Here is a 21,704-nt window from a genome sequence, read left to right as displayed (position 1 = left end):
ATCAGCCGGCGAGCCGACGCTGAGCAGACGACTCATCTCTTTGCCGGAAGTGCGTGAAAAAGCCGCCCAATAGCAGGATGTCTAGCTCATGACGAACATCTGGGAATCGATGACGTAGACATGTGAAGATGGCGGCGTCCAAACACACGAAGGGAAGGGTGAGAAAGAAGCGACAAACTTTGCAACAAAAGTGTGAGCTTTCCGCTGCGCGTAAAAGATAATGCTTGTCACAGATGACATTGGCGACCCAATCTAACGATTGCGCTAGTTCATTTAGTGTGCTCAAATTTAAACGCCTTTCAGGGCCCCTTTAGGAGAGTGTCTTTAATTTTTTCTTTACCCCGAAATTACTAGCATTCCACTCTGCGAAGGTGGACGAGCAGCGAAGCTGTTTAGCGCACAGCGAAAAGACGACATGGAATTTAGGCAAAAGATATAAGCACATTTTATTTTTCTTGGGCGGTGACCACGGTCATCTCTAAGAAAGACGCACACGCATGAACCTTTATTTTGAGTCTACTGGTCTAAAAAAATGGGGGTGATTCCTCTTTCATAGGAACCGATAAAACACGAAAGTGAGATGTGCCTTAACAGGATCAGTTGAATGTTTATTCTGCATCGATATGAACTTGCACATCGCTATTCATATTTCGTCGGTGTGGCACCGTCAGACTTATCAACACATTAGACACTGGATTGCACGCGCCGGAGCACTACGTAAACCCGAAAGAAACCACACGCGCTCGCAAACCTTGCGAACGAAACCAAACGGGTTGCCAGCGAATGGTTTAGCGAACTCGCGGTCCGCTTCAGCGAAAGGGCATGATTTGAGGGGCTGTCTTGTGGGTGTGCTTGGTTAGCGACAACCTGCAGGCGCGTCGCTTTCGCAAATGTGCGACCACTGCGTCCCTGCTCCGTGAAGTGTACGGCAGACGGTTGCGTTGCGAAGGGCTCAGCTGGCGCCAACTGTCGGCGCTCATTAGCATCGTGATGCACTACTTCGCTTCACCTCTCCTAGAAGGCAGCACCATCGAAACAGAGGAGCTATGCAGAGGTTATTTATATAAATGGCGCCTTCATACGACTGCCTGCGCTTCAGCTCGTAGCGGAGTCGGTAAAGCGCCTGACACCTCCCGTTGCGGCGCCGGAGCACCCGGCTCGAATAGTGGCGATGTCATTTCCGTGATGGATATGACGTCAGTCAGATCTTCGTGCATCCCGGCATAAAACACTGTCGTGTTAAAATGGTGCCAATCAGTAAATAATCTGCTCAAGATGCACCTCCAAGCGACGAAACGTATAAGTCTGAGGCGGAAATTATTTTTGTTCTCGAAAACGGCCTGTTCGACCAGATTTAGGGGAAATCCCCGAGGTGGAGTAAGTTTCTGGGAAGAAAAATGTGACATCCACCCCAGTGCAGCCGTACGGCTATGAAAGCTGTACAGCTTCCTCAGAAACTTCGCAGTTGAAGAAAAAGATGGCTGCGGCTTAGCCCCGCTAATCTTGTATATGCAAAGCAAAAGCTTGGCTTAGTCTGGTTGAGTCTTGGTTTCGTTTAGTTATCCCTTGATTTAGCTGTATTGCCGACCACGCCTCAAAGCCATTCGGTTCCGTGCAACGCTCACAGAAGGAGGCTGGGCCGGCTGGGCGAACGCGGCGTTCATTCATGGCGAACGCACCGTTACTCTTCGCCGGGCGCGAGACGAGCCACGTTGCCGGAAACGATCCAGAACCGCATGCATGGGAGGCTGCGGGGGTGGTTGGCTGCCTCGGCCGCAGCGGCGGTGGCGACCGCTGTCGGCGCCCGCAGGCGCCAACAGCGGGTCCGGCGAGTCACGCGATGCGCTTCGAGGGGTGTGTAGCGTCACAAGGTCATTTGCGCATCCTCCACTAAATCACTGGGCGAAAGTAGTAATGCTTTGCTTTAAAACTCGTCCTGGTCCAGGCCGACCAGGCTGCATTGAGGTGGATGTCAACGGTGCCTATTATTCGCTAATATACTCACGATACATATCCAACTGAAGAGTCGTATAAGCTTGAGGTATAAATGTTCTGATTGGCGTGCGACTTCGGGGGCGATCGCAGGCTACCGCAAACACACCCAGACATTCGCTTTCCAACGGCTCAAGCTTTAAAGACACGTGTAGTCTTGGCAGCTTACGTCCGCGCACATGAAGTACATATGAAACCTTGGACACATAGGCTTCGCTTAGAGAACGCCTGTGTTTCGCAATTTCGGCGCGCACGTTAAGGATTCACGGGTGTCCTAAATTAATATATCCCTGCACAACGGCTCGCCCACACGCTACTTTGACTCATAAAACCCAAATTGTACTCTTTAAATGAGCACATCTTTTATCGGAAGCTTACAAAAGTGCCGTAAAAAAGCCGATTGCCATTTTAACACTTATCACAAAACCAAGGACGCCATTTGAGTATTTAGCGCATTCCAAAAGAACTCGAGACAGCGTATAGGCCTCCTGCGCTGCCCAGGGGGCGCTGCGCAAGCGGCTTCCCGCCAGTACTTCCGGGTAGTACAAAGCTGCGCGGGTACCATAGGATCCCGTGTTGACAGAAGCAAAATGAGCTCGATGCTCCCGATTGTTTTGCGGCTTGGTCACCAGCCCATCCCCGACGCGTCCGATCTATTCCGGCGATCCACTTGGCATTAGGGGAAAAAGGTTTGCAGCGCTAAATACGTTTACAGCGCCGACGAAAGTGCCGAGACCGTGACGGCGCTCTGCCACTCGCAGGTTCACCCATCGATGGTCGTATGAAGTGAAATTTGAAGTGAAACTTCTAGTGTAAACTAATACTCTCGGTGACAAAGGCTTCTCAAAAACAGCCGACCAAAAAAGAAGAGTGACGGAATCGGCGATGGTCGCGCTTCAGCGAGTCCGGCGGACCGCAGGCTCGTCTGCTGCGATGCGCCGCTCTTTTGCGTACCTGCGCGCTATGCGTGCACTTTCACTAAACACTGCTTGTTTGCGTCGCCGTTACGAATACATGGTGCAGCGTTAGCTTGCAGTTTTTTTGTGTGTCTCAGTGACAAAATGCAGCGACCGTCAGAAGCGTGAAATCTGTTTTGCGATTCCGAAATTAGTAGCCGTAAAACAAAGTGGTCGGGTGAACTGAGAGGCCGCTCGCTTTCCTTGTTTGCTCTCACTTTACTTAATTACGCTCTTGCAGCATACATTCCCAGTTCGCACTTAATAGGCTAGAATGAGGGTCAGCAGCGTTTTTAAGTGTAGGGCCGAGTTGCATGCAGCCGACACGGCGGAGGGGTGACGGCAAATCGGGTGGGAAGGGGAGGGGGGCTTTGAATGGAAAGAGAAAAAATTCAGCGAATTTCCAATAACACTTGGTAATAATCTGCCGAAGTGTGAAGATAGGGGGCAATTCAACTGGAAGCCACCAATTCTCTGTTCTTGTCTGGCTGTCTAACTCCATTTGAGTTCAAAACTGGCGTGTCGACGTTCAGATTGTTAGCGACGACCCCTGCATTAGAAGATAACCAACACAGTCAGTGAGGATCGTATGTAAATATTCGGAGCCCCGCGCCGTGCTTGCGGCTGCGTAGGCACCGGGCGTGCGATTCGTTGCTTTTTTTTTTTTTGCGTCCTTGAATAGCGCTTAATTTGTTTATTTGACGCTATTGCCTCACCTACTCGTATACATGTACCCTGCCGTTCCTAAATCGTGCGGCGTAAAGCGTTACGCAAAAATAATTAAGTTTGCCTAAATACGAAACGAAATTTCCACTCGTTTTCAAGGCGGTGCCAGGCCAGCAGTGTCAGCTGAGTCGGCTGCTCAATTCTTGCGTTCGCTTGCATGCTCCCGCTGAAGCAACCTTTTGCAGTTACCTCAGGATATAGGGTGAGCAGCGTTCCGTGTTTATGCTACTCGTGAAAGGAGCCATGAAGAGAAAATACAAGTTGGGTTTATTAGAAAGACTGCTTAGTCCCGATAACAATGATACCAATATCATCGCAATCTTCGAAAAAATAACGGAGATATTAACGAAAACGTCTGAAGCCGTGGCGACCCCCTAGCCAATTTCCCGCAACTTTTCTATGACGTCACGGAACCTTGTTTGTGCAATTGGCGCCCCCCTAACTGACCTGTCGCGACGACACATGACTGGACGTCTGTAATGGGGTCTCTAGTTCCATTTTACCGCATCACTTGAATGCTAACGTGCAGTTAACGGACTGAAAATTATGTTTTATTGTTGGCCCGTATGACGTCAATCTCGCTCATAACACGTCACTGTGGCGCAAAATTTGAAAGTTATTAAATACTTCTTGCTTTTTTTTCGTTAAAAATTATCTTTTGGGGCTGCAATGGAGCTGAGTAAGATACTGTATCCTAGTTCTTTCAAATTAAACGAAGTTGTATTTTCTCTTCATGGCTCCTTGAACTTTCCTTTGTCGACCGCACGCAAGAAGAAAAAACGGTAACTGTCGTCAGGAAGTTAAACCACCCGACCTGGCGATACTGTACCACACCGCGACGACCGCGATAGCTCGCTCAAAAGAAAGCCGATAAATCGGCTTCTTTTAGCGGATATTATTTTGTTTAGCCTCTGCAACTACTTTAAGGGCTATTTCATACAGTATGCCGTCATTTAAAGGGGCCCTGAAAGGCATTTTGAGCACACTAAATGAACTAGCGCAACCGTTAGATTGGGTCGTCAACGTCCTCTGTGCCAAGTATTACTCTTTTACGCGCAGCGGAAAGCTCACACTTTTGTTGCAAAGTTTGTCGTTTTATTCTCACCCTTTCCTTCGTGTTTTTGGACGCCGCCATCTTCACATGTCTACATCATCGATTCCCAGATGTTCGTCATGAGCTAGACATCCTGCTATTGGGCGGCTTTTTCACGCACTTCCGGCAAAGAGATGAGTCGTCTGCTCAGCGTCGGCTCGCCGGCTGATCTGCCAGCGGAGTGCCGGAGTGCTTGGGCATTTTACGATAAACGAAACAAGTGTAAAACAAACGCTTAACCGTTTGTATTGAATGCAACACGGCCATAACATGACATGGATATTCTCTTACCTGAGTACGTTCCATAAAGAAAGCGTTGAAGCCCCGTGGCACTTCTTTCGTGCAATCGCAGAGAACGCCCTGAGCCGAATGCCCGGGTTTGACGCATACATTTTATTCAACTTCAAAACAATCCAGAGATGCGTTTCTAACGAACACAACGTCACAACATACGTTGAAAGTCTGAACCACGATTGACAGAGGATGGGCTGCCTCCTGCCCGTCGTAAATTCGGTACTCACCTCGCGCGCGGTTTTTCTGGGACGAACAGCAAGTCACCTAACTCTGGCGCACAAGCCGATAGCTTTTAGCCACGCACACAGCACATACCCCATGCGAGGTTGAGTCGTACGTCGCTCGAGAAAGATAATCCAGGCCATGGGAAGCACTATCCACCCGCAGAAGCACAACGTCGCATTTCATCGCGAAACAAAGGCGTCCACAACACACACCATCGCCTCCTGTAATGCCAAACGCATCTCGCACTTCCCAGTGGGAGTGAGTGGTACGCCTGCAGTGCCCACATGTCGCGAAGTGGAGCCCCAAGCTGAACCGGTATCACGCAACCGTAACTGACTTCTGCAGTGGTTTGTGCCTTGTTGCCAAGGCAACCGATGTTTGAGATTGTCAAAGAAATGGCGCTCGCCCCAGCGCTAGAAAGCTCAGAGCCGCGACGGAGCATGTTTTGCCAACGTTGCCGCTCTCCACCACGCGTCGCCCCAAGCTGAACTGGTCACATGATTGAAGCGTTTTGTGCACGGGTTCTGTATCGGTTTAATATGACTTTTTCACATGCCGCCGGCAGGAATTACCACCGCCGCAAAATAAGACCCGGCACCAGCGGGGCCACATCTGATACGGCGCTTTTTGAATAAACAGTGCGCGGTGCATCAAGGGAACGAGCGCACGACCCTCCCCGTGCGGCTGCGAGTTCGCCGCCGATAAAAAGTCATGTGCCGCCAGTTCGCTTTTCCAGCCTTGAGCGGAGTGCGAGATTCATGGTGTCAACAAAGCTTGCCCGTAGCAGACGACAGTCTGAGCAGCGCAATAGCGGAATTACGTCACCGCTGCGGAGTGCAGCATCATGGGAGGCAAGGCTCTCGCGCCGTCAACAGCGGAGAGTAAGTCGAAAGGAGGAGGAAACGCGGAGCGACGATAATGCGCGGTGTTTGATTTACGATTTCTCAGCTAATACTCATCGCTTTAACAAAATTCTTGCGGGAGGAGATTGCAAATACATTGCTTTATTTGGGTACATGTACATCCATGCATCGGCGGAAGGTATTTCAGGACCCCTTTAAACGCGCCACAAAGCGATTAAACTAAGTACAACCAACTTTAACTCTGGCTTGTAATTGAAAACACATGGAGGGCGGCGAGAGTCGTCTGCTTTTGTACTACCCAGAGGCGTCGGCCACTAGGGGCGCTGCATGTCGCCAAAACTCCAGCGCAAGAGGGGGCTGAGTCGAAATGTCGCCTCAGCAAACGCATTAATCGCTGCAGGTCTACGCGACCGAAGGCGCCTTCGCCCAGGAGCGACGACGTTCAAGCGAGAGCGGCGCGTCAAGCGAGCCTCCGAGGAGCTGGCCCCCAACCGCGGCGGCGGCGACCCAGCGCGACCCGGAAACCGGAGCGCCTGAAGCTGCGGTCTCCGGCGCCGAAACTGCAGCCGTCGCCTCCTCCACCGACCTCGTCGAAGAGCAGCAGCGTGTCCTAGTTGACCTGGAAGCCGAGAGCACAGACAAGGCGATGCAGGATCTGGAGCTCACCACCGTGGAGCTGTTTCCCGAGAGCAGATTGGTCATCTGCTTGGCTCTGATCTGCCTCCTCTGGATCCTCTTCCTCATCATCAGCGCAGCGGTGATACACGGTGCCAAGCCAACCGAAACCACGACTGCTGCGACCGAAGCTCCCCACCAAACACCGATCCCAGACGGCAAGACAACCACTACCGAAGAGCCGCTGCTCGACGTGTTCGTCTGTTCCACCGAGTACTGTAAGAGGGAGGGTGAGCACATCAAAAGCCTGACCTCGCAGTCGTCCAAGAAGCCATGCGAAAACTTCTACGAGCATGTCTGCGAGGCCTGGCGGAAATCTGCGTCCTCTCTGCAGAGCAACCAACCCGGCTCTGCCGTTTCTACAGACACCATGTTGCAGAACGGCATGGAGGCTGACCTGCTGGCTTACATAACTGACGCCAAGAACAACGACATGGCGCCGGCTCGCGCCCTGTACGAGAGCTGCAAGAGTAGAAGAGAGGAGGACAGGGCTCTGCCGTGGGCCAAGCAGCTGTTTCGTAGCTGGGGCTCGGAATGGCCCCGCACGGATTCCAGGGGCACGATAAACGAGGTCTGGCGATTCGCCGCCAAGCTTATGCGGAACCTGGGCGTGCAGTCTCTGGTAGGCGTCGAGGTTGGCCTCGACTGGCTCGACATATCCCGCACAACCATCGAGGTGGGACCACCCGAGACCATCTTTTTCGCCAAGGACAAATACGAGCAACGAGTCATGGCTCTTTTCACTGAGGCGACCCGTTCGGCAGCCCGGGCGATGAACCCGCAGGACGCTCACGCCCCGGACGCCGCCGCACACGACGTCAAATTCGCGCTGGAATCGCTGGCGGATCTTAATCTGGACGACTTGGGAACATCGCCTCTCGATTTTGAGGCCGACACGCTCGGCTCTCTGGGCAAGGGTGTGCAAGCGTTCGTGCATGCAGTCTTCGAGAATGTCGCTGTCTTGGATGGCCGCACACGCATTCTGATACACCGCGGGCCCCTTGTACGGCGCGAGCTTGACGAGAAGGTGAACCGCATCGGCGCTAAACCGATGCTGAACTACCTCGGTCTCCTCGCCCTGGTGGCCCTGTCCCCGTTCCTGTCCGACGGGCTGGCTCAGCTCCGCGTCCTGCACTCTGTGCACACGCTGGGCCGCGCCGAGGCTCCGACCACCGAACAGATTTGCCTTCGCGCCGCCAGCCAGGCCTACCCTGCCTGCGTCGCGATGGCTTCGGAGCGGGTCAACAGGGACGTGCGCCGGTCCGTGTGGCTGTCGCAGCTCGAGACGCTCTTCGTGGGCCTGGTGGGAAACGTGACGTGGGTGGACAACCTGACGTCGCTGCTCGTCCGCTACAAGATGCGGCACTACCGCCTGGCGCGCTTCTTCCCGGCCTGGCCCACGGGGAGCTGCAGTGAGCTTGCCAGCTACAACGCTATACCTGTGGACGCCTTCGTGCAAGCGGTCAGCCTGCGGCAAACGCAGCAAATCCAGTCGGTACGCTGCGCGTTTTAAGCTTCGTTTTTTAGATGCGACTGCATCGCATTCACTCGCCTTGTCCATGCAGCGTCGTCGGCGTTGTTGCCGTCCGCCGTTCCCCCATTCTCCTCGCCTCGCGAGCTGCGCTCTCCGCCGCTCACCCCCTCTCCTCTCCGATGCCCCTCTGTCGCGAGGGGCGTTGGATTGGGATTCGAATGGATTGGTTTGGATTGGATTGAATTGGATTGGATTAGGATTGGATTGGATTAAGGTAGATTGTGCTGGATTGTGTTGCGTCATAGCCGCGGCAGACACACTGGCGCCGGCGCATGTGCAGTACTCTCTCTTCCGCGGTCTCCTCTCATTCGGGCGCGCTGCGCATATAACCGGTGTGCCGCTCTCCGGCGTCCTTTCGGTCGACGGTTGCTCTCCGCTTGCGCTTGAACCCCTCTCAGCGTCGCATCACACCAGGGTTCCCGCGAGGGGAGGTGGGCGTAATTTTTTAGATGCGACGCTGAGAGCGTCTCTTGTTGGCGGCCCGTTCCTTCCTGCGTGCGTCCGTCGTCGTCGTCGTCGTCGTCGTCGGAGTCCACACACTCCTCCGCTCACCCCCTCTCCTCTCCGATAGCGAACATTCTCTCGCGAGGGGCATTGGATTGGATTTGATTGGCTTGGCTTGGATTGGATTAAAGTGGGTTGTGTTGGATTGCGTTGCGTCATAGCCTCGGCAGACGCACTGGTGCCGGCGCGTGCCCAGGTGAGAGCGAACATCTGCGGGTGTGCGGCCGAGCGCGCGCTCACTCCGCCGGTGGGCGGCACTGCGCGCGGTGCTGCGCATGTGCAGTACTCTCTCTTCCGCGGTCTCCTCTCCTTCGGGCGCGCTGCGCATATAACCGGTGTTCCGATCTCCGGCGGCCTTTCGGTCGACGGTTGCTCTCCGCTTGCGCTTGAACCCCCCTCAGCGTCGCATCCCACCAGGGTTCCCGCGAGGGGAGGTGGGCGTAATTTTTTTTGGCAGAGATTCCGTCGAGGCATGCACTGTCTCGATTTGTACTTCTGTAACTTGTCCTGCTGTCACAATGAAGCCATCGTGCACTGCCGCCTTCATTCCTTTCCTCAAAGAGTGTGTCACATTCCCGAGCCTCTTACGAATACCAAGCGTATTTGACCCTCGGCAACGCCCTATATCGCTTTGCTTCATACACTGCGAAGGATTAAGTTGTGGCAAAGGGACTTCGAGACGTATACTGGAGTTTATACAAACAATTATTTTTGCTGCAGCCCGACGTATACCGCGTTCTGTGATAAAATCGTAAAATGCGCACTAACGGTGACGATTAACCGCCACATCAAGTCCTACCGCCTGATGGTTTTATTGCGTAGCATTTTTTGCCGAATACCCGCACAGACCCAACAGATAACGCCCTGAATTCGCACAAAAGTTCATAATTGGCGGATTGAACACATTTGTTCGTTACAATAGCCTAAATCGGGATAATTAGTGAACGGAATTTTTTATAAGGAAAATATAAAGGATTATAAAAGTGAACTTACAAAATCAACCATGTGGATCATATTCATCTCCCCAAAGAACGAACATGAAACTAAAAATGCCGGAAAAAAGGACGGAAACATGAAAACGAAAATATTGAAAACGGACCAACCATGTAACACCGACCTGCATTTGCACAAAAATGCATATTTAGCTGTGTTAATACATTTAATTCTGCGTGGCGAAAAACGGAAATGCCCGTGTGTTCGAGATTTCGACGCACGCTAAAGACGCGGAGTAGGCAAAATTTATCCGGAGCTCTCCACTACGCCACGCCTCATTGCCCGTGTAGCGTCGGCGCGTTAAGCCTCATAATGAATGAATAGCACATTTAATATTTATAATAACGCAAACGGAAAAAAAAATCGGTCAAACAATATTTCAAGAAACCCGAAATATGAAAAATATGAGAAATACTTAACTAAAAAAGTGAACTTACGAAACATGAAATAGGCGTCCTATACATGTCCCCACAGAATGAAGACAAAAATTAATCAGTACGGAACGACGGAATCTAATAAACCATAAACTGTATCTGAGGATTCGTGGTAATTGACGGATCGCAATTGCTCCGCGCGTTCTTTTAACTGCTTGCCTCTGCACATCCGCTGTTTTGGGCTGCGGTATATTTGCTCGGTCGACTGAAGCTAACTGACCTTTTCCAGAGGGGGTATGTGACTGCCGCGGTGCATGACGAGATAGGGTGGTGAACCTACACGATCCCGCCTCATACTCCACTAACAAATGCACGTTGCAAAAGCGTGTCCGCTTGCAGAGACTGCTGATAGGACTGGGAAATGCCACCGCAGTCACGTCACCACTGTTGGGAAATTCCGAGTGCAGTCACTGGTGTAGCGACGTTGCCTTGCTCCGTCCGCTATCGACGCGGCGCAGAGCAGAGCGATGAAGTTCTCGAGCCGACGAAAAGTTTAAGAAACATTTATATACAGTATGTACAAGGGTAACAAGATCGTTACATGGCTCGCACAAAGGCGACAGCACGTCTCAACTCGCGGTGCCTCCGAAAAACGTCACGCTCGCTGTGCTTCCTGGCGGGTTTTTATACCACCGGGAGTCTATTGCAGCCGCGAGCGGTTTGAATCGCTCCAATCATCGATGGCCGAAGTTTGAATCCGACGAATGGAGGCGAAGGGACTGCGTCAGCCGTGCCGCCACGACGGGGTAAGAAAAGGCATGTCGCTGCGCGTCTGCCGTGGGCCAGTCGTCCGAGGCATGATTCGGCCTAGGTGTTGAAAAGGGAAAAGGAGAGGCGACTCTGCGGCGACGCAAGCTTGGGCATGTCTGCCGCGGGTGGTTTGGCGAAGAGGCGCGAATCGGCCCCGCCATCGTGCATCGCCAGATGAAGCGAATTTGGGCCGGACGCTCTTGCGCAACCCTACATCCCCGCAGCTATGGGCATACCGAGAAGGCATCAGATGGCAACGTGACAATAGCACGAAACAGACATGGGATGAAAAAGATAATAGGCAGGACGCAACGCTATCTTCTGGACATGTCTGTTCGCTTCTCCTCCGTTGTTTCTTGCGCACCTTCCCGCGTTAGCAGCAGTGGGATTTACAGGAGGCCCGTCATGTAGTACTTTTCTCCGGGAGCGCCGACAGGAAGCGTGTGCCCGTCCCCGTGTGCTCGTCGCGCCTCGAGAGGCGGTACCATTTTGTCGCCATTCCGACCGGTGGCGCTGGCGTTGCGTTGAGATCTAGTTTGAGGAGCGAGGCTCGCCCCGGCCATGTGTTTTCGCTGTGCTGTTGGTACTCGCCTGCTCGTTACGTCTGTATTAACGTATTAGCTCTGTGCTGTCATCGTGCATACATATTTTAGTGGATATCTGAAGTGTCGGTGCGGTTTGTTGACGTCCTGCGCGCCAGGCTGCCGTTCGGGGTATGCTTCGGAAGCGGCCAAGTCCGTGCATCGGCATTTCTTCAAAGCGCCAAAGGGTCCTGACGGATTGAAGGCGTGGGAAATCGCGATTCCGCGGAAAAACTTCAAGGTCACGCCATAAACATACGTTTGTGACATTCATTGTGAGCCTTCAGACGTCGTCAACTGTTACGAACACGTCGTGAACGGTCAAACTGTAAGGATACCGTAAGGCAGGTGGCCTCTGAGAGACCGCGCGGCGCCCCGTATTTTCCCTGACATACCTGAGCATCTTTCGCCACCAAAGACGTCAAAGTCATGCCGAAAACCATCAAAATGGATGACAGTGGTTCCCACCTATGTTGCGTCCTGCCAAAATGATGGGCCTTTGCGCGAGGAAACTGGCGTAAGTGGCGCGAGTGGTGTAGAAAGCGCCGATGTCAGCACGTACGTTGGGAACTGCATGAGTTGTGGTTCGCAGTTATGCAGGATGCAGGAATTCAGCAAATGTCCGACATTTCAATCGTAGAATGTGAAGGCTTCGTCTAGCCAGGTTATCTTCTACAAGCTCGAACATTCTGGGTGCAATTGTGCTGATTGAGAAGGGTGCAGTAGTCGGGCAAAACTTGTCGGATGAAGTTAATTCAAGAGGTTTACTTGTACCGCCGTGTAGCTACAGCGATAAAAATGGGAATATTCACCCTCAGCTGTCAAGGCAGGATAATGTAGCAACATTTATTCGCTACATTGTTGCCTTAAAGATCAGCCCTTGGAACACTGTTTCCAGACGTTTCATCCGCAACAACTGCCGTGAAAGGGCATGCAGTGTGTGTGGCACAACATATTCACGGTGCTGTCAGATCAGATCCCTACCCGGCGCGGTGGCTAAGGCGCCGTGCTGCTGGGCGCAAGGACTCGGGTTCGATTCCCGGCCACGGCGGCCGCTATTCTGATAGAGGCGGAAAGCGAAAACACCCATGCTTTCGAGATTTCAGCGCATGTTAAAGATCCCCTACGTGGTCAAAATGAATCCGGAGCCTTCCACTACGGCACGCCTCATCACCTGTGAAGCGTCGGCGCGTTAAACCTCTTATAAATAAATTAATCTGACTAGTCAAAACTGAGAAGTGTTGCCTATCTGTAAATTGCAAAAAGAAACGAGCAGGAAAAATCAACGCAGAAGACAGCATAAGCGATGGCTCAGCGGAAAAACTACCAGGCTAAACGCTTTAAAAAAACGGCATAAGCAGGGCCACAAGAAGATAAGTGAAGGCTAACGCTTTAAAAAATCGGCATATCAGGACTACAAGAAGATAAATGAAAGTGTCTGTGACCCTAACAGATAGTCCATCAGATTTACGAACCAACAAAAAAGAATAGCAGTACGACAAACATCCGAGAAAAAACGTTTATTTCTTTTAAGAAACCACATTTATACCTGCCAGGGAAATAAAAAAAAAAAACATTGGTTTAATAATTGGTTCAGTTTTCTTTGTTAACAGCGAAGCTGTTTAACAAATCATAATTTTTCGTGTCCGCAGTTAAAATATATACCAAGAATTTGCTGAGCGCGTGCACGTGAGCGCGCACGTCAGCACTTAGTTTCCAATCGGCTCACTTGATCAGTTTTGTTGGGGTTGTAAATATGTTCTTGTGAAAACGTACCTACTGCATTTGCTTCCACAGCATAAATAAAAATGTCGAGGCGCCTTTTCTTGATTCCAAGTAGATGGCTGACTATTGTAGGCTTTCCCGCAGTTTCAGAAGTGTAAGATGTGTTCGGGTATGCTTTAAACATTATTGAGCTATAAGGGATCCCGTACTGGGGAAAAACTAAATGGAAAAATAAATAAATAGAACGGAAAGCAGCCGAAGGCAAGCGGACTGTGCAGTGTTTGCCTTGCCTTTTTTTTTTCGTAAGTACAGCTTGTTTCTCGTTATAATGTCGATAAAATTGTAAACCCTCAGTCACTTAAGCGTTAGAGTAGAGCGAATTTTTATTTCGCATGTCAAAGAAGAACATCAACGGTGTGCGGTGGTCGTTCACCGGCGCCTTTCCAAGCAAGGAGTAGCAGACGACGCGCCGAGACCGATCTCAACGCTACCGCAGCGCCACCGCCTGGTCGGCGACAGCACCGGCCCGCGCCGCGGTGCTTGGAAGGCCGCGCTCTTTGCCAACTGACCTAATCTAAAAACGTTGCCCATGCCTCACAGAAGGCGGGCACGGGCCGCCCGCGCCCGCCTTCTGTGAGGCATGGGCCGCGATGCCAGCGACGAGCAATTGTAAGGGGACGGGCACACACCTCCTGACGGCGCTCCCGGAGAAAAGTACTACATGTATCCTGTAACGAACTATCGGTATCTGCCCCTATAAATTGTATATAGATGTCTTAGAAGCTTGTAGCACCGACTATAAATGCTGTCTCAGGAGTTAAACTGGTGGATTGGGGCTTCAATTTGTGGTGCCCTCAATTTCTGTTGGAGGGGCCCTAGCCGCCAGGCGAAATTCCGTTCCCTGACAAGCACAACCACGACACTTCCTGTACGTGGCCAGCGCCATCTACTGGCTCGCTCGAAACACTCCCCCTATTCTTTGCAGAAGCTGCTAAAAGAGTTGCGCTGCTCGGCCCCTGGAGCCTAGAGGTAGAGTCGCAGGTACCAGAAAGGACGGCCTGAGTTCGAGTCCCAGCTATGCTTTTATTTTTTTACAGCGAAGCGGTAAATGTCTGATCCTTTTGGATTCCAACGGTGACGTGGATGCCTTACGCAGTGGCGTGTGTTCAGCGTAAGGAAAAACCCATACAAAATAAAAACAAACGCTTTAGGGCCTGCATATTTTGTTGTCTTATATTGCCCCGGAAAGGACTGTCTTCCCAACAATGGTTTGTCTTCAGAGGTGAAGCTGACTTTAAAGGGACCCTGCAACACTTGCCATCGACTACTAGTAATGTATTTTGGGATAAAGTCTATTGTCCCAGAAATCTCCTCCCGCAAGAATTATGAAAATCCGTTCACAATTAACGAAATTACGCGCGATGAGAAATCGCGCATAATCGTTCCCTCTCAACTCGACCGCGGGCAACGCGACGAAAGCTGCGCGCTCTCTCCCGGAGAGGGGGGTGGCTCGCGGCGTTCTCTTCGGTGGCCTTCGATATATCCCATGCCGGGTAGTTTTCTCCTTTTCTCCGCAACGCGGAGGGACCTATTTCCGGTCTGGTGCCACAAAAAAGCAGGCATGCGTGCCTGCTCGCAAGTGCGTGCTCGGGCTGGTAGGGCGTTTTTGAAGCAATAAACGTTTGTAGTCGAGTGGTCCCGTTGAAAGGGAAGTATTGAGCTCATCACTCAAACTCCGCGCGCACTCAAAACACAAAAGAAACGGCAAAACTGTGCCTACAGGTTCAGGCATAGAAGAGGTTCGTACACAGCGATGACGTCGACGGAAATGGGAGAATCTACCCGCGAAGTTGACCAGTGACAGCCGATCGGGCAGCCATGGCCTATGTGACGTCCCTCGGGCCATGCATAATGAGGACAACTGAAGAGAGAGCGGTTTGTTTTTCCGCGTCTTTCACATCGATTTGCGCGCTCACCGCTTCACGTGCACGTGTAATATTTGGCTCAGGTATTCCTGGCAGTGTAATCTAAACGTTGCGCAGGTTTACTTGCACTGTTCAAAGAGTGTTGCAGGGTCCCTTTAAGTTGATCGATGTAAGCTTGGTCCTTGTAAGCTGCCTTTCCCATTTGTATGTTGCGCAGTGAAGCATGGTCATCTACGGAGGGAGTAGTAGTAGTTGTTCGGGTGAAAGTTCTCTCTTCCCAGGGTGGAAGCGCTAGATTTCCATAGACCCGTGTTTCTTTTTACTGCCAAACGTCGCTTTAGTTAAATTCATCGCATTTTTTCGTAAGTAAGGGTGGTTTGGTATCTATTAGGTCGATTTAGGGGCGGGGTGGGGCGTATGAACCCGTTTAATTTACTCGTGCCTGTCAAGGAACGGCGTGTCGCCAACATGACACATTGTAGCCTACGATGAAGTGCAGTTGTTCCCGTTGATCAATCGGAAGCAGGACGTCGGGTGCGTAATCTGCAGAGGACTGTGCTCGTTCACCTTCTGCCGTCACCGTCGCACGCAGTACGGGCGCAGACCGCTGCAGGCGAGCACGGGCAGCCCGCTGGCCGTGTGGGCGCGGTTCCGGCTGTGCCTGCAGCTGGTGCAGATCCCGCCGGGCCTGATCAACGGCTCGGTGCCCAGCAACGGCACCTTCTTCGCGCTGCACCTGTCGCGGTTCGCGGTGCGCCTGTACGCGGCGCTGGCGCAGCTGCTGTACGAAGGCACCGTGTACGAGTCCGAGATCCCGCTCTACTTCACCGACGAAGCCGAGGGCGCCCTGCTCAGGGCTATCGACTGCCTGCTGTGCGACGCCCGGGGCCGCTTCCCGCGCACGCTCGACGTCTACCGCGTGCAGCACGCGCTGCTCGAGCAGGTGGGGAACGTGGACGGCTCGAGAGTGCACAGCACGCTCGTTATGCAACGGCGCGATGACAAAAAAAGCTCGTCTTCTTCTGTCACTTCAGTGCGTTTAGTTCTTGACTGCCCTGCTCTGCGTCGTGGTCAACTTTCCGTTTGTGTACATGTACCGGCACCGAAATGTGCACCACCATCGTCATTTAAAGAAAGAGTCAGATGGAATCCTCATAAAAGTAGCTTTGAGGAGAATTCGCCGGTATCTTCGCCGCGCATTAGTGGCAGCTTTATCCATTTGAGCTACGAAGCCACCGTTACTCATTCCTTCAATACTGCAGGCTTGAGCAACCAAATTATGGGGGGCAAAAAAAAATTGGCTGCGTAGGTATCTGCTTGCTTACGATAGCGTTTTTACCGTTCCTTCTACGTGACTCTTCTGTCTCCCTCGCGCTCTTATCTCCTTTCTCCTTCTTCCAATTCACCTCCCTACCGATCCTCTTTCCTCCTCCATTTCCCATCCCTGACTTAAATCGAATATTCACCTCATCCTCTCTCCCTCTGTTCTGATCCTACGCTTTCTGTACACTTCCCCTTTTTCTCCCCCTCCAATGCTCTTTTCCCTCGCGCTCTCCCCTTCATCTCATCTTCCTCCTGGCATGACCCTCTTCTGTCTTCTCTCTTTCCCCAACCCTCGGTCCCACACCCTCCTTCACGCCTACCTTTTGCCCTCCCCAATATTCCCACCTCTTTTGATCCCCTCCCATCCACGTTTCCTCTTTCCCTTTGAGGACGTTCCCTTTCCTCCCAATTTTGCTTCAATGTCTTACCTTTCCCTCATATTCCCTTCACCTTCTGTTTTACTTCCCATTCTTAGCGCCCATTCTCTCTCCAATTCTCTCTCCTCCTTTCCCTCATTCACACCCATCCCCTAAACGTTTTTTTTATTTACCCCTAATCCACCTTTCGGTTTACAATTCATTTGCCCCTAACTTATCTCTACAGCGACCTCAAACTCTGCATTTTTCATCCTCTTCTCCCTCCCCTTCCCCTTGCCCTCCTCTGATTCCCCATTCTCAGTCTTTTGTTCTTCCCTCACTCCTTCACTCCCTCCTCCACATTTCTTCCCTACAGCCCCACTTCCCCACCCACAGTTCACCATTCCCTTCCGGTTGCTCCCCCGCTTCCCATGTCCCTCACGTATCTTTCTTCCTCCTCATCTCCCCCAGCATTACCCTCGCCCTCTCCATCCTACTTTCCGTTCTCCCTTTCCCCACGACACTCTTCTTCAACTCACTGGGCAAGTGAGCAGGCTCACCAGTAACATTGCTGACTGAGTCGAGTGAGAGACCAAAATTTTGTCGTTCAGGTAACCCGAGGAAGAGTGGCATTATTGTAGGAATACAAAGCGTAAAAGAGCAGCCAAAATTTTAAATCATAAGCAGGATTCTGGAGGAGGAGTGACGCGTGTCAAGGAAACGGCAAGTTAGAGTGACGCCCGCCTTTCGTGGAAAAGTAGACAGGGACAAATGTACAGTAGAATCTCGATAAACGGAAATCGCTTAAACGGAATTGCCGCTTAAACGGAACAATTGCCTGGAATTTGGTTGGTTTTGTATTCAGATAACGTAAAAAAACTCTCGGTAATCGGAACTAAAATTTCAGCATCACCGTGCAAACGGAACCAGAACTGGAACTTCTTGTGAAATCCACTGGTATGAGAATCAGCTTTTTACGGTTCCGGCTGTTTCGTTCTTGTTTTTTTTTTTTTCCTCCATGCTTTTTTAGCCTTGTTGGCCTGGTAAGCCTCGTCTCGTAAGTGGTTAGCCGTGTTAGCGCTACGAATGCAACATCGCAGTTCTTGTTCCAGTCGTTCGGTTTCGATTCTAGACGCGGAGGCTTTGCAACTATTTTTTATAAATCTTTTGATTTACACAGTGATGTGAGTCTATCTCTCTCCATCTGTCCCTTTTTCTTTCTCTTAATCTTGAAAACCTTTTATTTTGCTCTTCTGGCTCACATCCTGTCGCCTCGTTCGTGCCATCGTTGTGCTATTCGTCCTTCATTACCATGTTGCCGTCTTCTAAATTCGGTGGCTCGTAAGCACTCGCGAAGTTGAGGCCTCTAACCTCCGTGAAGATGCAGTTGCAAGGACTCAAACAAAAATAATTGACACATTTTGTAGTTCACAGCGACTCATTGTTGCCAAATCAACTTTGTGAATGCTGTGCCTAGCTACAGTCACTTTCCAGTGGTTAGAGTTCCATGAAATGCCCTTAGAAGTGTGCACGCACATAAATTTGCACTTTAGAACATCTCTCTCAGTAAACGGAACTCCTGTTAAACGGAACTAATTTTTCCGGTCCCTTGAAGTTCCGTTTATCGAGAGTCTACTGTATATGGTTCATCAGAAAGAACAGCCGCTGCAGTCAGAACTCTAACCCATATCCTTGGGTGTTGTACCGACACCGCTACGGGACAGTTCGTAATAAGCGGGCTTAACTTCATTTGCCCGAGTGCATGCTGCGACCAGCCGATCTTGACCAGCCACGGGCCGTTTTAGGTGCATTTTCAGTTCTCCTTTTCGGCTAATTGTAGCTTCTTTTCCTTTTTTTTTTTCTTCTGTTTTCCCAACTGTTGAAGGTGCTGGCTCTCCAACTGGGCTTTTTTGCCTACCGGCGGCTTATGGGCGTGCGACGCATTTGGCACCACGATTTCCAGTTGTCCACGTTGCCGGGCACGACTGCGGACCAGCTTTTCTTCTTGTACTACGCGCTCGACCACTGCGAACTGAGCGACGCCGTGTTCCAGTCGCACGAGTTCGAGGCGCACCGCCGCCTGCCGGCCTCTGTGCGCGTCAATGCGGCGGTCCGCCAGTTCCCGCGATTCGCCCACGCCTTCCGCTGCGCCCGAGGTTCTCCAATGGCGGCCCCGGAACCGTGCGATCTGCTCCGTCAATAGTGGTCACGTCCGCGCAGCTGCAGCCGTGCCTTTGAATTTACGAGCGGCATTTTGTTGATGATAGCACCTTGCGCGGCGGCATTTCATTTGTCATTTATGTGGGCTCACCCCGGACTCTGCGCTGTACATGTTTTTTGTGCACATTATCAGCACAAAAATGGAATCGTTTCTCTGCATGATTTTTTAATAGCTATGTGCCACATATATTCTTATGAGCACGCCGAACGCAGGACTCCTATACACGAGAATAAAGGTTAGGTGAAGTGTGCGCGTTTTCCTGTTTTTCTCGTGTTTGCTGCTTTTAAAAAGTACGGTTGTCCTGTTGACATACGCGTGTTGGCTTGCAATGAAATGCGTTTTCGTGTGAACGAGCAGGAAACCCTCCGAAGCATAGAGTGCGCATGCGCAAAAAAATGTAGCGCGAGGGTCACCAAGGGCACCAAGCCACAGAGGGAAAGGACCCGTCGGGGTCTCTCGTGGCGTGACGCGCCATGCCGAGTTGTGTGTGACGCAGTTGCCAGATGACATTGAGTAAGTGACTTTTGTAACATGAGTGTAATGACGACAGATGACATAATCGCGCTGTGGCAGTGGCGACGGCAACGAAGAGACCACGACAGCCCGCCATCATTACCGCCAATAAAGTGTCATGCATGTGTCAGTGAATGTGACCCTGCAACGAGTCCAGGATTCCTGCCCAAGCGCCCCTAGTTCTCAAAGCTGCCACCACGTGCCGTAGCAGAATGGAATTTTGCCTACACGGGCTATTTTCCCTCATTCTTCTCGGGGCGGTCGCGGCGTTCGACCGGTTTGACTGTCAAGTGCGACGGCGCAGTCAACTCCTTCTCCTCAAGTTAATTGTTCGTCTGTGAGCGGGGAGTCACTTCAATAGAGTTCCCCCGCGACTATTGTGGGATGGCAAGAGGATGCCTCAGAATAGTTGAAGCTTGAGCCGGTTGGTGCAAAAGTTGGGACGAAGCGAAGACGAGACACACACAAGCGCTTTGTGCTTGTCTCGTCTTCGCTTCGTCCCGTTCATTGCGCTGCCCTCTACTCTGAAAGCGGATGCCCTCTGCGTTAGGATTTTGGCGGAGATTGGAAAGGTTGTCCGCTGCGAAGTAATTCACGACAACTACTAGATATACGGCTTATGTCTATCTACGACGCTATTTTCCTGTTTATCGCACATTTCATACCACCAGAAAAAAAAAAAAAGCATTCGATAATAATTACTTATTTCGGACAGCTACAACTGCGGAACGATATTTTCGAGTAAAAAAATGCTACGGCAGCAGCCGCCGTTTCTTTCTTCCGAAATTTGGTATTCTTGAATGGCTTTTTAGAAAATTCAAATTGCAGGGACGCATCTAATTACGTGAGCAGAAAGCATGAAATTTCAAAACGCGTTCAAAACAGTACCTGCGAGCGATGTTCCCGGTGCGTCACCTTAGCTACTTCAATGAAGTTCTGGAATTGATTCATTTTATGACATCGTGACGCATCAATAATTAGTTTTGAATTCCTCTGTCACTGCTCATTATTACCTTTCCGCACGATGCGAACTCACGGACACACCACTAGAGATAAAGATTTGTAACTAGTGTTTCAACTAAGGGCTTAGCTTCCATATGAGTAATATTCTACATATATTTATTTATTTATTTATAACTATCTCTCAGTTCCCTCGATAAGGCATTGAGTAAGGTAAGCTAAAAAAGACACAAGTACAAGTTTTAGCATGTGTAACAAGTAATGCGTGAACGGGGTATATAAAAATGAACGCTAAACATAAGAAACGCATAAAACAAACCTACACATAAATGAGGATCTCACCTCATGGCAGAACAAAAACTGCAATTCACTGCACGGATATCGCGTCTGATGAATATTAAATTTTACTGCATTTCCTGCAAGCGATGTCGATCGCATGAAGACTCCTAACCTTAGGTGGCTTCATTAATTTATGTTGTCGGTCGCCCTCCAAGCCCGTGGTAATCGCGAGAATTATTCGTTTTAAAAGTATTCACATATACTGTTTTCTTTTCCGTTTTTCTTGTTTTTCTAGAAATAAGAATTCCCGTTGCCAACACGCCATTTACCACAGCAGAACGCCTTTGAGGCGATATAAGAATAACAAGGACACTGCGCTAACATGAGTGCTCACTGTATATGAACTCCGAAACGTATTGTAGAAAAATTCTGAATTTAAATCACCCCGAATATGTGTACTCCAGTTACAAGGCCGAATACAATCCGCGAATTGGAGTGAATTGGTAAACATTCATGTTGGATACACATAAAAAAGTGCGGGGTTCACGAGCAATAGCGTTAGGTAAAAAGGAGGAAATCCCCGCTTCACGTTTTATGAGGCGCACCACAGTGGATTCCTCCGGATTAATTTTGAACACCTGGGGATCTTTAAAGTGCGCCGAAATTCCGGACACACGGTCTTTCTTGCTTTTCGCCTCCACCAGAAAAGCGGCCGCCGCAGCAGGGAGTCGAACCCGCGTCCTTGTGCTTAGCAGCGCAACGCCTAAGCCCCGCTTTACCCA

At 50.9% G+C, this 21,704-nt stretch overlaps 1 protein-coding gene across 1 annotated transcript; it reads left to right on the top strand.

Moving 5' to 3' along the window:
* The first annotated feature begins 3,222 nt into the window (after positions 1–3,222).
* LOC144179763 (neprilysin-1-like) lies at positions 3,223–19,260 on the top strand. The gene is made up of 4 exons (XM_077708201.1): positions 3,223–3,228; positions 6,550–8,330; positions 15,874–16,213; positions 18,835–19,260. Exons 1-4 carry the CDS (start codon positions 3,223–3,225, stop codon positions 19,150–19,152), a joined length of 2,445 nt encoding a protein of 814 aa, XP_077564327.1. The 3' UTR covers positions 19,153–19,260.
* The last annotated feature ends 2,444 nt before the right edge of the window (positions 19,261–21,704 follow it).

This window comes from Haemaphysalis longicornis, unplaced genomic scaffold, assembly GCF_048455015.1.
Source record: "Haemaphysalis longicornis isolate Haplotype H1 unplaced genomic scaffold, Haemaphysalis longicornis Haplotype H1 scaffold_4, whole genome shotgun sequence".
In the NCBI taxonomy this organism is placed as follows: domain Eukaryota; kingdom Metazoa; phylum Arthropoda; class Arachnida; order Ixodida; family Ixodidae; genus Haemaphysalis; species Haemaphysalis longicornis.
This window is presented reverse-complemented; position numbering and strand designations above follow the sequence as displayed.

Excerpts from the sequence above, each read along its gene's own strand:
- LOC144179763 (XM_077708201.1), top strand. Across the intron at positions 8,331-15,873 it reads ATCCAGTCGGTACGCTGCGC|ACCGCTGCAGGCGAGCACGG; the intron begins GTTTTAAGCTTC and ends GTACGGGCGCAG. Across the intron at positions 16,214-18,834 it reads AGCACGCGCTGCTCGAGCAG|GTGCTGGCTCTCCAACTGGG; the intron begins GTGGGGAACGTG and ends CAACTGTTGAAG.